At 50.0% G+C, this 14696-nt stretch overlaps 1 protein-coding gene across 2 annotated transcripts in view; it reads right to left on the bottom strand.

Moving 5' to 3' along the window:
- Positions 1 to 14696, bottom strand: part of ELMO2 (engulfment and cell motility 2) — a 35495-nt gene that overhangs the window by 1769 nt on the left and 19030 nt on the right. The window contains exons 9-21 of one of the 2 annotated variants that reach the window (XM_019749701.2): positions 14521 to 14599; positions 13321 to 13356; positions 11396 to 11446; positions 6973 to 7095; positions 6521 to 6655; positions 5861 to 5965; positions 5660 to 5768; positions 5087 to 5223; positions 3812 to 3975; positions 3602 to 3714; positions 3356 to 3463; positions 2518 to 2600; positions 887 to 964 (exon numbers count right to left, since the gene is read on the bottom strand). In XM_019749701.2, the coding sequence (XP_019605260.1) occupies positions 887 to 964; positions 2518 to 2600; positions 3356 to 3463; positions 3602 to 3714; positions 3812 to 3975; positions 5087 to 5223; positions 5660 to 5768; positions 5861 to 5965; positions 6521 to 6655; positions 6973 to 7095; positions 11396 to 11446; positions 13321 to 13356; positions 14521 to 14599 (1321 nt within the window). The remainder of the gene's footprint in view (positions 1 to 886; positions 965 to 2517; positions 2601 to 3355; positions 3464 to 3601; positions 3715 to 3811; positions 3976 to 5086; positions 5224 to 5659; positions 5769 to 5860; positions 5966 to 6520; positions 6656 to 6972; positions 7096 to 11395; positions 11447 to 13320; positions 13357 to 14520; positions 14600 to 14696) is intronic. The other variant, XM_019749704.2, reaches the window with a different exon arrangement.

The raw sequence follows: 14696 nt of genomic DNA, 5'->3' as shown, positions 1-14696 counted from the left end.
TTTAAATGCAGTTAAAGAATACAGCAAAAACGAGACCTGAGAACTGGCGCATCAAGGAACTGAAATTACCCCTGAAATTAGTCTTGGGGGTGGGGAAGGGGGGAGGGGAGGAAATACATATTAGGTGAAAAGAGCAGGACACAAAAGGAACCACGGCGGAACCTCAATTTTGTTTCAAAAAACAAAATTAAAAAAAAAAAAAAACAAAAACCAGTCAATACATTAAGTACTGGAGAAACTGAACTTGAGGGAATAACAGAATTCTCAACCCATCCTTCCCTAACTCCTCCTGTTCCATGCTTCTCGTGCTTCAGCCCACCTGGCTCTCCACCTGCTAGTTCTCCATTTCTTCTCAATAAAACCCAGCTGGCAGCTCAGGCCCCTGACTAAGCGGCTCCTGCCCCAGAGCCCCGCCCCTAGCTTCCTCTGATGGCTCTTGGCGATCAGCAGACATGTGTGGTCTCAACCGCAGTGACTCATTTAACATCTAGCATCTTCCAACACTGCAGATGAGCCCAACCCTGTGTCAGTAGGACCGGACCCGTACGGCCGGATCCACTACATGTGGAAGGAGGAGCCCAGCGGGGAGGACCTGTCAGATACATTGGGGAAGTGGTTACACAGAAACTGCAAAGGGACAACTTCTGCCACTCCCAGGCAAATAAGTTATCCCTGGTTGGCCCTGTCTTTCTAGTGACAACCTACAGCTACTGCTGAGGAGTCACCTGGAGAGCCTGGCTCAGGGGGAAGGACCCCCAGGTGACAGATCCTCGGCTATGGCTATGGCCCCCTGCCTTTACGGGCACGTTCCTGCTCTGCCCACTCCTCCCCTCCAGCTGAAGTGTCACAGGGAGGGCTCGCTGTCCAAGGCAGTGCCCCTGCTCACCTCATACTTATTAGGTGCAATGAAGTTTAAGGTCTCATCAGGGTCATACAGGATGGAGAAAGCCAATTCCAACACCTCCTGAAGGACAAAGGTTTCGGTTACTTGGAGCAACGGACTGGCCTGGGCTCTGCACACCGAGATCTTGGCCAAAGTCCTAGTAACTTGGCACCATCACCAAATGTGCTGATTCAGATGTGACCCAAGGCACGCACGTAAGAGTGGCTGGAGATGGGGCCCAGTGGGGATCAATCTTAACCTACCCACTCCCCACCCAAGTCACGCCTACGATGTGGTGATTCCTTTAACACTGGAGAAGCGTCACTCCTCAACACTCAGGAGCTTTGAATGTCAGAGGCTAAGACTGTGTATCACCTTAAATATGCATCTTGGTTATTAAACTGAAAGTCTCAACAGTTTAAAAAAACCACAACAGCAAAAGCAAATTGTGGCCAAAGATGGGACAATTTGAGCATCAACAACACAACTATAGTGGATTGAAACAAATATAATTTGCTTAAACCCTTGAGTTCATACTAACACTAACAACCAAACCAAAATACACACAAAATTGGTCACTGTTGGATGCTACCAGGAAACTACCTCTTTGTGTTAAAAGTGGGTACATAAAAGGAAAGAATCAAGCATTTATCCTCCTTTCTCATCACTGGGAAACCAACAGCGATGATGGCAAGTTCCTCTTTAGAGAAGTAGTTCAGTTAATAAATGAAAAGGACTGACTGCATTAGAATATCACTCGTTTGCAAACCTGAATTGACTAATGGAACGAGGCACTGAGCACCCCCGTGTGCTAACATCACAAAAAGAGAGACACCACATGTTATGTCTCTTGATAAAACACAGTATCAGCTAGGAAGTGTCTTAAAAAAAAGGTCAAGCCTGAACTGGATCAAGCCTCTAGATCTCTCTACCAATTTACAGATCTGGGACAGAGGAACAAGTTAAATGACACCACGGGGAGACAATCAGCAAATTTCAGAGTCTGGGAAACTACCCAACAAGCTATCTGGTTTCTTCATCTAATAAACTGCGAAGAGAAAAAAAAAAAAAAGATGGAAAGGAAAAGATGGAGGGGGAACTTACGAATTAAGAAACTTAGGAGACTAATCATAATGTGTTAGCCGTTATTTGGATTCTGATTTAGCAAACAAAACGGGGATGTGTATACGTGCATATATACGTATATTTACATATTTCTATACAGAGAAATTATGACATTTATAAGACAATGAGTGGAAATAGAAACATCAATGGACTCTCTGACATTCAATAACAACTTTTTATTTCTTCTTAGGTGTGATAATGGTATTGTGATTATGCTAAAAGATTATGTTTTAATCTAGAGATACATTCTAAGTATTTACAGATGAAATGACGCAATACGTGAAGTTTTCTTTAAAGTAATAAGGGAGAGAGACAAGGGGGTGGGTAGAATTTGCCATGCGTCTATGGGGGTTCTATCTACTTTTGTTTGTGTATGTTCAGACTTGTTCTTCACTGAGCACTCAGGACTAACTTGAAGAGACAGAATGAGGGCGAGAGCACGCACCGTGACCGTGACCGAGCTCTCCAGTTATCACTGTGACTCAGGCTCAGGACTGCTTTGCACTCACCTTGTTCTGTTTCAGAGCACTTTTCTCTTTCATGTGGGGACAATCTTTCCCAGTGACAATGGCCTTAATGTCTGCAACAGGAACTGAGAAGTGAAGGGAATTAGTCTCTGGAAGCGTTGTGCTGAAGCTGGCTGTCGCTCTGGTGCTAGAGAAGCCCCAGCCCCCAGACTCAAAGGGCTGTATTAGCTCAGGGAGCGGGGCCTTGTATTGTCCCGTCCTCCGTGGTCACTTCCCATGGACCATGGCCTGCTGGGCTGTGTCAAATCTAACTGGGGGTCAGTTCAGGGCTTTTGGATTGTCTCCCCAAGGCACGGGGCCTCTGCCACTCACCTCACTTGCACTTCACAGTAAGGACGATGACAACGCCACCACAGCAAACAGCAGTGGCAGCACCTACCAGTTTCGCTTGCTACCTGCTCGCCACTGTTCTAAGTGCTTTACATACACTCACTACTCGTTCAATCCTCATATGGGGGAGGTGTGGCTACTATGCCCACTTGACAGAAGAAACCAAGCAGAGGGGAGAATGAACTTGCAATGAATTAGAATTAGCAGCAAAGCCAGGATTTGAATCCAGGAAGTCTGCTCTTAACCACCGCCTTTCAACTTAGTCTTGTATCTCCCTTTATGATCTGCAAAACCTAGCTCTGATCTCACTGACTTCTCCAAACAGCTCTGTGAGGTAGGCCAGGGAGACGTGACCTGTGACAGATGAGGAAAGGGGCCCAGAGTGACAACTGGCCCGAGACCTGAGAAATCTGTTTGAAACAGCCAGGATGAGAACTCTCCTGACGTGGAGTTCAGCTACCAGGACACACCAACAAAGAAATGAACCTACTTTTCTCCTGCAGGGATTCAAATGTCACCTCCCCTTGAGGGTTGTCATCCAAGTCACCATAGTGTAGGACCTTGTGGTTCAGTGCCAAGCGGCAGTACCAGAAACGCTCTGGAACACAAGGGAAGCCAAACAGCTGAGCAAAAAGACAGTTCTGGGCAGGGCCTGGGCATGCAGAGGGCAAAGGATGGCTTGTTCCCCGCCTGCTCCCTGCAGGGTCCGTGGCTCTGGGGCCCAGGACCCCCTTACCTTGCCTTCGGCGATTCCCAATCTTCCGGAAGCTGCTGCCCTCACAGAGTCGGTTCAGGCGCTGCTGCTTGATCAGCTCAAGGATCTCGGGCTGGATCTTCTCCCTCAGCTCCCTGGGGGGGACGTGCACCAGAGGGAGGCGAGGCTCAGCGGGGCGCTCTTGACAGAACGCAGAGCTGGGGCTGCCCCCCACCCCTGGATTGCACTTACACAATGGGTGGGGACTGAAAGTCATCCTGGCTCATCCTTTCGGACTGGCGCAGTCGCAGAATCTCAGAGTAGCTCAGGCTTCGCAGTTTGCTCTTGAACTGATCCAGAGAGCTGGGCTTGGAGGGCAGAGCGCGAGTGATCTGCTCTCGGACCACCTGCATAACCTAAAGGGAGAGGAAGAGGGCGGCCACTTCGCGCCAGCTCTGACACATGGACAGGCTGCCATGGCTCTGCCCTGGCCCGGGGTCTGCAGCACAGCAGGAACTACAGCTATCTGCCGGGGGAACAAGAGCACCCATTTTCTAAGGCACCCTTCTTTCACGGTTATTTAAGACAAAATGACTGATGCAGACAAATGCTTCATTCCTCACACATTTCAATTAGTCAGCGGTGTGGTGGAATGAGCATAGGTTTCTGGAGCCAGAGAGAAATGGGTTCAGATCGTGACTCCGTCCCTTAATCTGTTCCTGGAGCAAGTCACTTAAGATCCTCAGATCTCCATCTACTCTTTAGAGCAAAACAAAGGAAGATGGATCTTCTGACACCTGTTGCCTGAAGGATCTGAGGAGCTACAGGGAGGCACGGAGCCTGGCACACTGTATTCAAAAACGCGTTACTTCCCCTCACACAACAACAGGGAAAGAAAAAACCAGGACATCACACTGCACGTCCAGTCTGCGCTCCACCAATGAAGGGAAAATCTATAGGGAAAAAAAGACTAGAGGGAAACACATAAAATTACCATCACCGGGTGGTGGAATTACAGAATACTTTTTCTTCTTTGTACTTTCCAAATGTTTTACAATGAGAGGACAGCTTCAAAATACTCTGCTCCTAGACGATCAGCTTTGGAGGGCCCAGTGGTGCTCTACAGAGACGGGGCCTCGGGAAGCCTCGAGAATGACTCCCATGGCTTGCATGTCAGTTTCTCTGACCTCTCCCTGACATTCCCAGTTCCCAAAACTGCAACAGTTCCTGCACACAGTAGGTGCTCAGTAAACCACAGCTACCATTGCTATGCTTATCCTCTTGTTCCCTAAAGGAAGACAGGCGGGGCAAGTACTGTCTCCACTGGGCAAATGAGGAAACCCCAGCACCAAGGGGAAGACTACTCAAGGTGACAGAGGACCGAGCCTCTCCAATGCCTCGGCCTTGTGACTCAATGCTGCAAAACAAGCTGGTTTTCCAGCTCAGGGATGCCCCAGGCGCTGGCCAGCTGTCACAGACTGTCACGGGTGGTGTCCGCCTGTGGCCGCAGAGCTCTGCGACCCTGACCTTGTTGAAGTCCTCGGCCGTTGCCCTCATCTCCTTCCAGGTCTTGTTCAATAGCTGGATGCAGATTCCGAAGAGCTCTTCAAAGGCTCGGTCGTGGGTGAAGAACATGGGGTGGTAGTCGTTGCGTCCTTCGTTGGCTGTGGAAGTGGAGAAATGGGGAAAGGCTGAGCTGGGAGCTCCTGCCCAGGCCCTCCGGATCCTCTGCCCCAAAGCCGCCTGGAACAAAACCTGAGCGAGGACTGGGCCCAAGGAGGGTGGGATGGGCCCCTCCCCACTTCCTTAGCTTTTTTCTCCGGGGCACTTGCTCTTGGTCTGGCTGTACCGTGTCACAGACTCAGCTAGTCCTTATACACGGGAGGAAGTGGATGGTGGCACAGCTCTCGAACCCATTCAAACTGCCAGCTCAAACAAAGCAAGAGCCAAGGTCCCTATTAACAAGGATAAGGTGGATTACAGCGCCCGCAGGTGGTTTTTAAAAAGCAGCCCCACGGACACCTAACTTTATAACCTTGTGCCTCACCAGGCTCCTGATTACAAGGCCTGGCTGAAGGAAGAGGGGCTGCACCGACTTACGTAGTTCCCCAACCTGGAGGATTTCACAGAGCATTTTGGTGAGCTCGATGGCACTGCGGCCAAAGGGGCATTCGTGTTTGTCTTCTCGGCTGCTGTTCTCCAAGACGATCTGGGGGGGAGAGGCAGGCAGGAGGAGGGAGGTGAGGGACGGAAGCCAGAGATGTGGCCCCAGGACCGAGAAAGCTGGCCCCCAGCCTTTACCCGGATGTAGGTGTCCTGATGGACTTTAGCCAAGTACAGCATGTTGTCCAAGGCCAGCATTCCGGGAGGAGTCTGGGTGAAGTCCAGTGCTGGGTTGATATGGTTCTGGGCGAATAGAGAAAACAGATTTGAGACTTGGTAGTCTCCCTGTGTGCAGTGTGACCTGAGGGTTGGCCGCTGGCATCGCGTGCCTACCTCTATCCTAATGCCCACCCCCACCACGACTCTGAGATCTTGACCACTGAGCTGCGGCTGACTCATCTTGACCGCAGCATCTAGCACACCGCTGGGCACTGAGTAGGTTCACAATAAATATTTAACTGAATTAACTCTATCCTCTAGCTATATCCTATCACACAATACTCACTGCAGCTTTTCAGAGAACCCCCTGCTTTGGTGAGAGGTCCCCTCTCTACCCTCTGGCTGACCTCCTGGGCCTTCCTACAGATGGGTTTGTTTCACAGACCAAATGTTGCACATGAACTTGTGACTCTGCCACCGCCAAGGCAAATAAGCGGCAAGGCCCTTCCAGCTTCTTAGTGTTATCTCTGCCAGGGCCACAGCTGCGAAGGAGGGGTTCTCGGGGCTCTGTCTGGATGGGCCCTGTGACTTCCTGTCAGGGGAGAAGGCCCACCGATGTCCGTGCTTGGGGAAACTCACAGTAAATCCCAGCATTTTGTAGTCCTTGGTATACATGGCTTTGCGTTTTTCAGTCCCACTCCCAGGGACGTTGCTTGGGTCAGACTCCGCATCAAATGCAATCCTCCGCAGTTCGAATATAATGTCTCTCTGAGCCTGCCAGGTGGAACCGACAGACAGTCAGCAGGTGATGAGCCAACCAAGGGAAGCGGGCAAAGGAAGGCTGGTCAGGCTTTTCTGGGCAGACTCTGCCTTAGCAGAGGAGGCTTGGCCCAGAGGGTCACCCAGCAGCGCGAGATCACAGGATGGCACACAGCGAGGTTTCCCAGAGCAGACACAAACCATTCTGCAGACTCAACCAAGCACGACCCCTGGCACGTGCAGGCACCCAAGACACAGCCTGAGGGTGGGATGAACCACATCAAACAGCACACAATTTAAGCCAGGACAGCTGTGCCCCACTTAGCACCTACCTGGTCATTGGGGTCCATCTTGGTCATCATCCTTTCTTCCAGAAGGTTAAAGGTCAGGACTTGCAGGACATACAGCTGATGGGCCATCTCGGTTTTGATCGGGCGGTTTCCCCGGATCACATGCTAGAAAAAGCACAGCAGGGAGCAGGGGGCTGAACTGATTTTCTCTTATTGAAGCATCACATCCGTGCTGGTGATGAAAAGGACGTGTGCTGGGCAGGGAACAGGACTTTCCTCCCACACACAGGGACTTCATGTTCTGGAAGCGGACGGAACATGAACGGCTTGATTCAGGCAGAGATGATTCACTGCGGGCCCAGAGGGCACCATCCTGTTTCCTTGCACCCCCCTGGCCTGGGACGGTAGATTGAAAGGTGGAGGTTGCACCCGGCCACACCAAAGAGGATGGAGGCTGCCCCGTTAAGGTTATGATACGGGCGATCAGCAGCAGGACCTGACTCCAACCGCGTAAGTAATGACTGGTCCCAATCAGGTAAGGAATTACTAGTCTCAGTTTGGACCAGCCACACTTCAAGTATTCAACAGCCTCATGTGGCTGGTTAGTGGCTACCAAAGCGGACTGCGCAGGGCTAACGTGATGGCTCACTCAATCCAAGGCAATAGACAGCATGCACGGAGAAGATTCGCTTGTAGAATTAGACACTATGGATCTTTTATCTTCCTTTAGAAAAACAAAATGCTTTGGACGGCCTCACCAAGTAGAGAGGCTTTGGAAAAGGTCCTTTTTTTGAAGTGATATCAAGACACCTACACAAAGGGGGGGATCCAACACTCCTTGGCCAATGCCTGCACTCCCCCGCCCTTTCTCATCAGTGCATGCCCCCTCCCTGCATCCCTCGCATTCCCATGTCCCGCCCCTTCCTCCAACTCTGTCCTCCTCACTCTTTCTCCATGGCCCCATCTCCCCCCACCCCAGTTCGTCACCCCCTCCCTCTGTCCCTCTGATGCCCACCCCTCTTCTTCTCTCGTGCTGTCTCTGTCTTTTCTCTTGCACGCTCCGTCTCCCTCTGGCCCCCCAGGTGGATCGATGCTTCATGCCGTTCTGGTCTCCAGCTGTCCTGTTCTCACTCCCACACGAGCCTGCCCTTTCCCACTTGTATCCCTCTTGTGTTTCTTGCCCCCGCTCTTTATCCCACCACCATCTTGAATCCCGTCACTCTCGGTCTTTTCTCCCCCAAATGAGACTCTTGTCCAGTGTCCCACACGAACCACCTCATGTCCTTCGTGTTCTCTTACTCAGTCCAGCTGTGTCTCTAGAGCTGTGCTGTCCAATACGGTAGCCACCAGCCATACGTGCTTATTTGCATTTAAGTCTGTTAAAATTAATTTAAGTTCAAAATTCGGGTCCTCAGTAACACTAGCCCCGTTTGAAGCTCAAGGGGCACACGCGGCTCGTGGCTACCACCCGCCGACAGAGCAGATGTGGAACATTTTCATTAGCACAGAAAGTTCTGCTGGACAGCCCCGCCCTAGAGCCGCTAATTCACGATCAGTATAGCTTTCGAGCTCCCTTTAACTTTGAGATCAGCTCTCTCAAGAGCCTGCTCTGGCTTGAGATGGTTAGGCCTGTGCAGTCCAGTTTGGTAGCCACTGGCCACAGGCGGCTGCTAAACACTTGAAATCTGGCTAGTCCAAAGTGAGATGTGCTGTAAACGCAAAATATACACCGGACCACAGAGCCTTCGTAGGAAAAAGGAAAATAGATGATATTTTGTTAATGTTTTTCCTCTACTGATTACATGTTGAAATCATACTATTTTGGATATATTGGATTAAATTACATATATTATTGAAATTAACTTTCCCTATTCCTAGTTTTTAATTTTTAATTTTTTTTAAAGGAAGGTATTTCTTTTTTTAAATTTTTATTTAAGTGTGTTTTTCCAGGACCCATCCGCTCCAAGTCAAGTAGTTGTTTCCATCTAGTAGTGGAGGGCGCAGCTCCCAGTGGCCCATGTGGGGATCGAACCGGCAACCTTGTTAAGAGCACCGCGCTCTGACCAGCTGCGCTAACCGGCCGCCCGCCCCCATTCCTTTTTATAATGTTGTTGCCACACGTGGCTAGTGGCTCCCATTCTGGACAGCGCTTCCACAGCTGCAGACATTTCTATTGGACAAGGCTACTCCTATCTCTTACTAGAGGGTGTGCTAATGCCCTCATGCCCTCTCTCCTGAGCCCTCTCTAGCTCCATGTCCCGTTCGCTCCCTCTGTCTCTTTAGCAAGAGCTCTCTCCTCTCACTCAGCCTCAGTGTCTCTCTCCATCCCCCCAAGCTTACTTTTCATTCTCTGCTGGCTTCCCCTCCCCACCCAGCTTGCTTTCCTCCCTCCCCCCAGGCTCTCATTGCCTGGGGGCTTTTTCTGGCCATTGCTCTCTGTCCCTTCCGCCACTCTGATTGCTCCCGACCTGTCTGCCCCATTCCTTCCTCCTCACCTCCCCGCTTTACAGAGAGGTCCAAGTTAATGTGATATTGGTTTTCACTCACTTTAATCCCCTTTTCTCAAATTTAGACATATCCTAGCTTGAAGGAATTATTCTAGCCCCCAACGGATTAGAGCAGTACAGCGCCACACAGATGAGTTAGAGACGTCAAGGTTTTATCTGACGCCTTATTTGACTGTCAGATCCTCAAGGCCTATGCTCTGTGGCTTGACTCAGTTAAATCTGGGACTTAAGGGATCATGCACCGGCCACTTCCTAGCAGACTGTTTGAGCCCTGAGTCCTGACACTGAACTGTCTTCTGTGGCGGAATCTTTGCTTGTCACAGGGTTTGTCTAGAAATGAGCGGAACTTCTAACCCCATTCAGGTAAATGGTAAGCCTCGAAATTCATTCAATTTCCCCCAGAAGGGCACCCTCACTCCCACACGTGTGGAGGACGGCACCCAGGACAGCTGCTCAGGACTGAGGACAAGAATGCTTGGGACCCCGCGTGCTCCTGTCACCTGCTCCCGTCACCTGCTGGCAGAGCACATGAGCATTTGCTCAGGTCCCTCCCGCCAGACTGGCCGTGGGGCTGTGACCAGGGAAAAGGCCAGCAGGCAGGAGCTGGTTCTGCAAGGTGAAGTCTGACAGGCTCCACGTGTTTACATCAGCTGATTGCTGGACTTCACAAGGGCTCAGAGCCTACTTCTTCAATTCTGTCACCTTCATCTCCTGCTCACAAAGAACTGCCAATATGCGTGGAGCGCATCTGCATCCCACGTGCCAGGCACCCTGCTAAGCCCTGCATACATATGAGCTCATTTAGTCCTCACATCCAGATGAGCAAATTGAAGCACACAGAAGTTAAGTGAATTGCTCAAGATCAAAGATTGGTGAACGGCAGTGGGGGCTGGGGGCTCCAAAGTTCATGCTCAGAATTAGTAAGCCTTTCACACTTGACTCCAGATTTCTCATGCTATTCCCTTCACTGTCGTCTCCTAGTTTTCCCTTGTTTCGGCAACTGATAAAATAGCGTCCTTTTAATCCAGATATTTGGCTCTCTTCCCCAGCCCTCGCCGCCCCCACCGCCCACCTCAGCTCTCTCCCACCCACATCACCGCCCTGGTAACAGGGACTTAGACCTCTTTCCAGACGCCCCCTCCCCACCAGTTCCTACTCTGCTCTCCTGCCTCATATACCCCTCAGGAAATACACAGATCGTGGAGTGTGATCTTTCTAAAATGCCAATCTGGTTATTCCACCATCCTGGTTAAATCCTCAGTGGCCTTGGGAAAAAGACTGAGGCCCTACTTATCAGGCCTTTGCTACCTCTGCAGCCTCACCACAGATCTGCCCTTGTTTCACCCATCACCCAATCACACTCTCCTTCTAGGTGCCAGCTGCCCACTGCCTCCTGCAGCTCCTCATCCTCAGCCTTAACTAAGACAGTCCTCTGAAGGCTTCCTGACACCTCTCTTTCAATGCAGGACTGGCTGCCTTGCCTCTGAAATCTCCCAGACCACGCATCTCTATGGAACTTGCCCACACGGTGCTATGACCACGTGTCTTTCCTACTGGACCAGAGTCTTTGAGAGCAAACGAACCATCTTACTCACCCCTGAGAGCACCCCACACAACAACTCAGGTTTAGGACTGCTGTTAGTTGAATGAATCTCTGTCCTCTTTTGTGCCTATGTTAACACATTCCCTCTAGATACAAACTTTTGGAGTTGCAGGGGGCAATAAACAGTACCTCCTTGAGGCTTTACGGTTCCTGGAAGGACGGCCTCCTAGAGACAATTCTGCTCGCAGAGGGTTACCAAAAAGCTTTTCACCTTAAGCAGTGTTTAATACCTATTGGTTAAGTTCCCTCTGAGTGCCCTCCCCACTCAACAGTAATTTCTAATAACAGTAATAATTGCTATTAATCGTAACAAAACAACAATGGTAACAAAACACAGCTTGTTCTGGGAACTTACGTTGAGAATTATGGACCGAAGGTGCTTCTGTGCAAATGCATTGGCCATATCCTAGTGAGGAAAAAAGAGCCAACATAAGGCAAGGTGGCAGGCACACAGCTGGGACCACTACCAAGAAGACAGTGAGGTCACAGCTCTGAAACTTTCTCTTTTAATTTTTTCCCCTTTCAAACGAAAAGTGGGCAAATTGAAAAAAATCCATGGACCATCAAATGTATTTTATACTCTCAAAAACTCCCCCCGATCTTTTTTCGTGAGTGCAGATCAGCTCAGACAGGGCTTCCCTTCCTGGTACGATGAACCGCGTCCTTTTCAAAGAGGGACAAAGACTGTTTTAGGACGAGACACTGTGTTACGAGGACGCCGGGCAATGGACGATGCACATGGAGCACAGAGCAGCGTGATGGATCCCAAGCCACACGCACTGGTCCAGGCAGAAGCCCACCACCCAGGCTGGAAGGGACGCTAATGAAACACGGAATGAGGAAAGGGCTTGGCCCCCTGCTCTCTCTCCAGCCCCCCAGCTCCGCACCAACAGAGCCGGGCGTGGACATCTGAAACAGTCCTTGATTCACTTCTGACCGGTTTAGAGAACCACATGTTGGGTGCTTTGGGGGACTTTTTCATAATAGGGTCACCTTTTTTGCTATATTTGGTTCAGATTTTGACAGTAACACTTTATCCATTTAGCACGCTCAGAAGAGTATCCTACGTAAGTGACCTCCAGGGAGCCAAGCTTTAAGGGTCCTCTCAGAACTATAACTTTGACCTATTCTTACGCAAATCTTTAAAAAAATATATTATATACATTTATTTCGGAAGAAACTACAGTGATAATTTAATCACTGCCAAGGACGTAGCTTCCTTAAAAAGAACATTCATTATTATTCTGTGTTGTGACACTCTGATACCCTAAAGGAGCTCTTGAAATTTGAAGCTATTTTCCTCTAAACAAAACAGTCCCAGATTACTATGCTTTTAATTTTTCTGACAGCTTTTCATAATTCTTTTGTCTCCTTCCAATGTCAGCCATCACTTCTTAATAATGTTAATTAGGATGACTTCACTTTCTAAACGGCTGCCATAATTTAATTTTACAGATAATTGTAAATCAATTGGCGCGAGGGAGCTATGACACGTCTCTAGGGGAGCAATATCCGTGGTACTGCCATGTCCCTCAGAGCTGGAATATGGCTGGATTTCTAGCCATATTCCCAATAGCTGATGCCGCCAGGAACCGTTTCACTTCGCATCCTCTGAGCACACACTGGCTGGAGAAGGGTGGTGGCCTAGAAAATGGCAGCTACAGGAGGTCAGCTTGAGACTCAATCTTGTGGACAGTGGACAAAGTGGGTAACTGACAGGTGCCCACTGCTATAATAGAATGTAAAGGCCCTACACCAAAAGCTTCTCTGTGGTGCTGGGGGAAACCCCTCATCCTTCTCCAGGTCCTCACAGAGCCGTCCCCTCAAAAGCGCCCTCTAACCCGGAAGCGAGCATCCCGGTTCTCTTTTGTCAACTATCTCAACCTTTTCAAATTCCCACAGTCTTCTAAGCATCAGAAAGGGCATGGATTTACCTTTACACCTTGCGCTGCATCGTGGAATCATCTAGATGCGAGTCACAGGCTATTTCTGAATCCGGTCTTCCCTGGCTAAACTACAGACCCATGCAAAGGCAAGTGACAAGGGAAAGAGTGGCCACATTCCCTGGGACAGGCCTCCCCTGAACCCTTTATGTGACTCTGAGCTGCGGTGCGTCCCCAAGTGTCCTAACAAATGAGATGCACGGCACACCCCCGTTGCCTGGGCCTTGGAGTTCCCTGACCAATCCCAGGAATCAGATGTGAGATTCTTGCCCAGCTCTGACCTCCCCACCTGGAAGGGAGCCGCGCGCGGCCCTTTCCACACAGCGACACTACTTACAGTGACAGGCAGGTCTAGCGGATTAAGGTGCTTGTCCTGCCGGCAGAAAGCAAAAAGCACGGAGAGAAGCAGATGGAAGAATGAGCGTTGGGTTACATTCACAACAGGACTAGGAAGGAGGAGATTAACAAAGCAAAGCCATCCAAGACAGACAAAGACAGACAGACCCACAGATGCTCCTGCTCCTCCCACTAGAATCCACCGTGAGCTTCGTACATGATCCCACATGAGTTTCAACTTAGCAAGCCCAGGGTATTGGCAGAGACCTGAAAAGTCTGCCTTTTGCACACCCCTTGGGCGCTGACCAGAGAAATCTAGAAGGTCAGTGTTGGAAGGGCCCTTAAAGATTTTTTAATCTGGCCCGTTCATTTTACAGAAAGAGAAACAGACCCAGCGAGGTTAAAGCACGTGTCCAGCCAGCGGCAGGACAAAAGCTTAGCCTTGGGGTGCTGCACTCTTAGGGCGGTGCTTGTTTCACTGCCCAGCTGATTCCCGGTGTCCTCACTTGTAAATAGGGGTCTGGTTTTAACTCCTGACAACCTCGTGAAGTAAACAGGGCAGATGTTGTCGTTCCCATATAATAGGTGAGGAAACTGGGATTCAGAGAAGTACAGCTATTCGCATAATGTCACACAGCTAATTAATAGGAGAAGAAGGAAGTTTAGGACTTGGATCAGAGGATCCTTCTACATGAACCTTCATGTTAAGTCCCCTGACTCTTGCTTCCTGAAATAAGGGCCTCAGCTGTTTCAGTCTCTTGGACTCAACAGTGAGGCCCAGAGGGTCTCCTCTTTCTTGATCCTCTAACCAGAGGTCGGCAAACTATTAGTGTAAATAGGTCTTACTGGAAGCCAGCCAAACTCGTGCGTGGGCCTGCTGTCTGAGGCTGCTTTGGGCTACAGCGGCAAGTTTGAATAGTTGCCACTTAGATCACAGGGCCCACAAAGTGAAAAATATTTACTCTCTGGCCCTTTAGAGGAGCAAGTTTGCAGGCCCCTGCTCTAACCTAAGACCCAGCTGGTTGCTGTGCTAGTTCTTCTGTTGGCAAAGCCGCTCTGATGTGCTGACCACAGAAGGCCAGGAGGGAGGGCTCCTGGGGAAATGGTTGGGTTTCTGCTCTCTGCACAGCAAAGGGTGGGTGGATGAGACATCCTCCCTTGCAAGAGCCCAGATGAAAAGCTTGAAAAGGCAGCCACAGACCTGTCGCTTGTCCTCAGGAGCCTTCAGAAAAAGTGCGTTGATCAGGGCGATGGCGTAGGTCTGAATTTCCTGGTTGGAGCTGTGTCAATGGAGAGAGAAGGCAGAGGGAAATGAGAAGAGTGACCAGCACGACGACACTTAGAGATGGCTTATAAAATCACTCATAGACTGTAATC

This window comes from Rhinolophus sinicus, linkage group LG13 (genome assembly GCF_036562045.2).
Source record: "Rhinolophus sinicus isolate RSC01 linkage group LG13, ASM3656204v1, whole genome shotgun sequence".
NCBI classification, from domain to species: Eukaryota; Metazoa; Chordata; class Mammalia; order Chiroptera; family Rhinolophidae; genus Rhinolophus; species Rhinolophus sinicus.
This window is presented reverse-complemented; position numbering and strand designations above follow the sequence as displayed.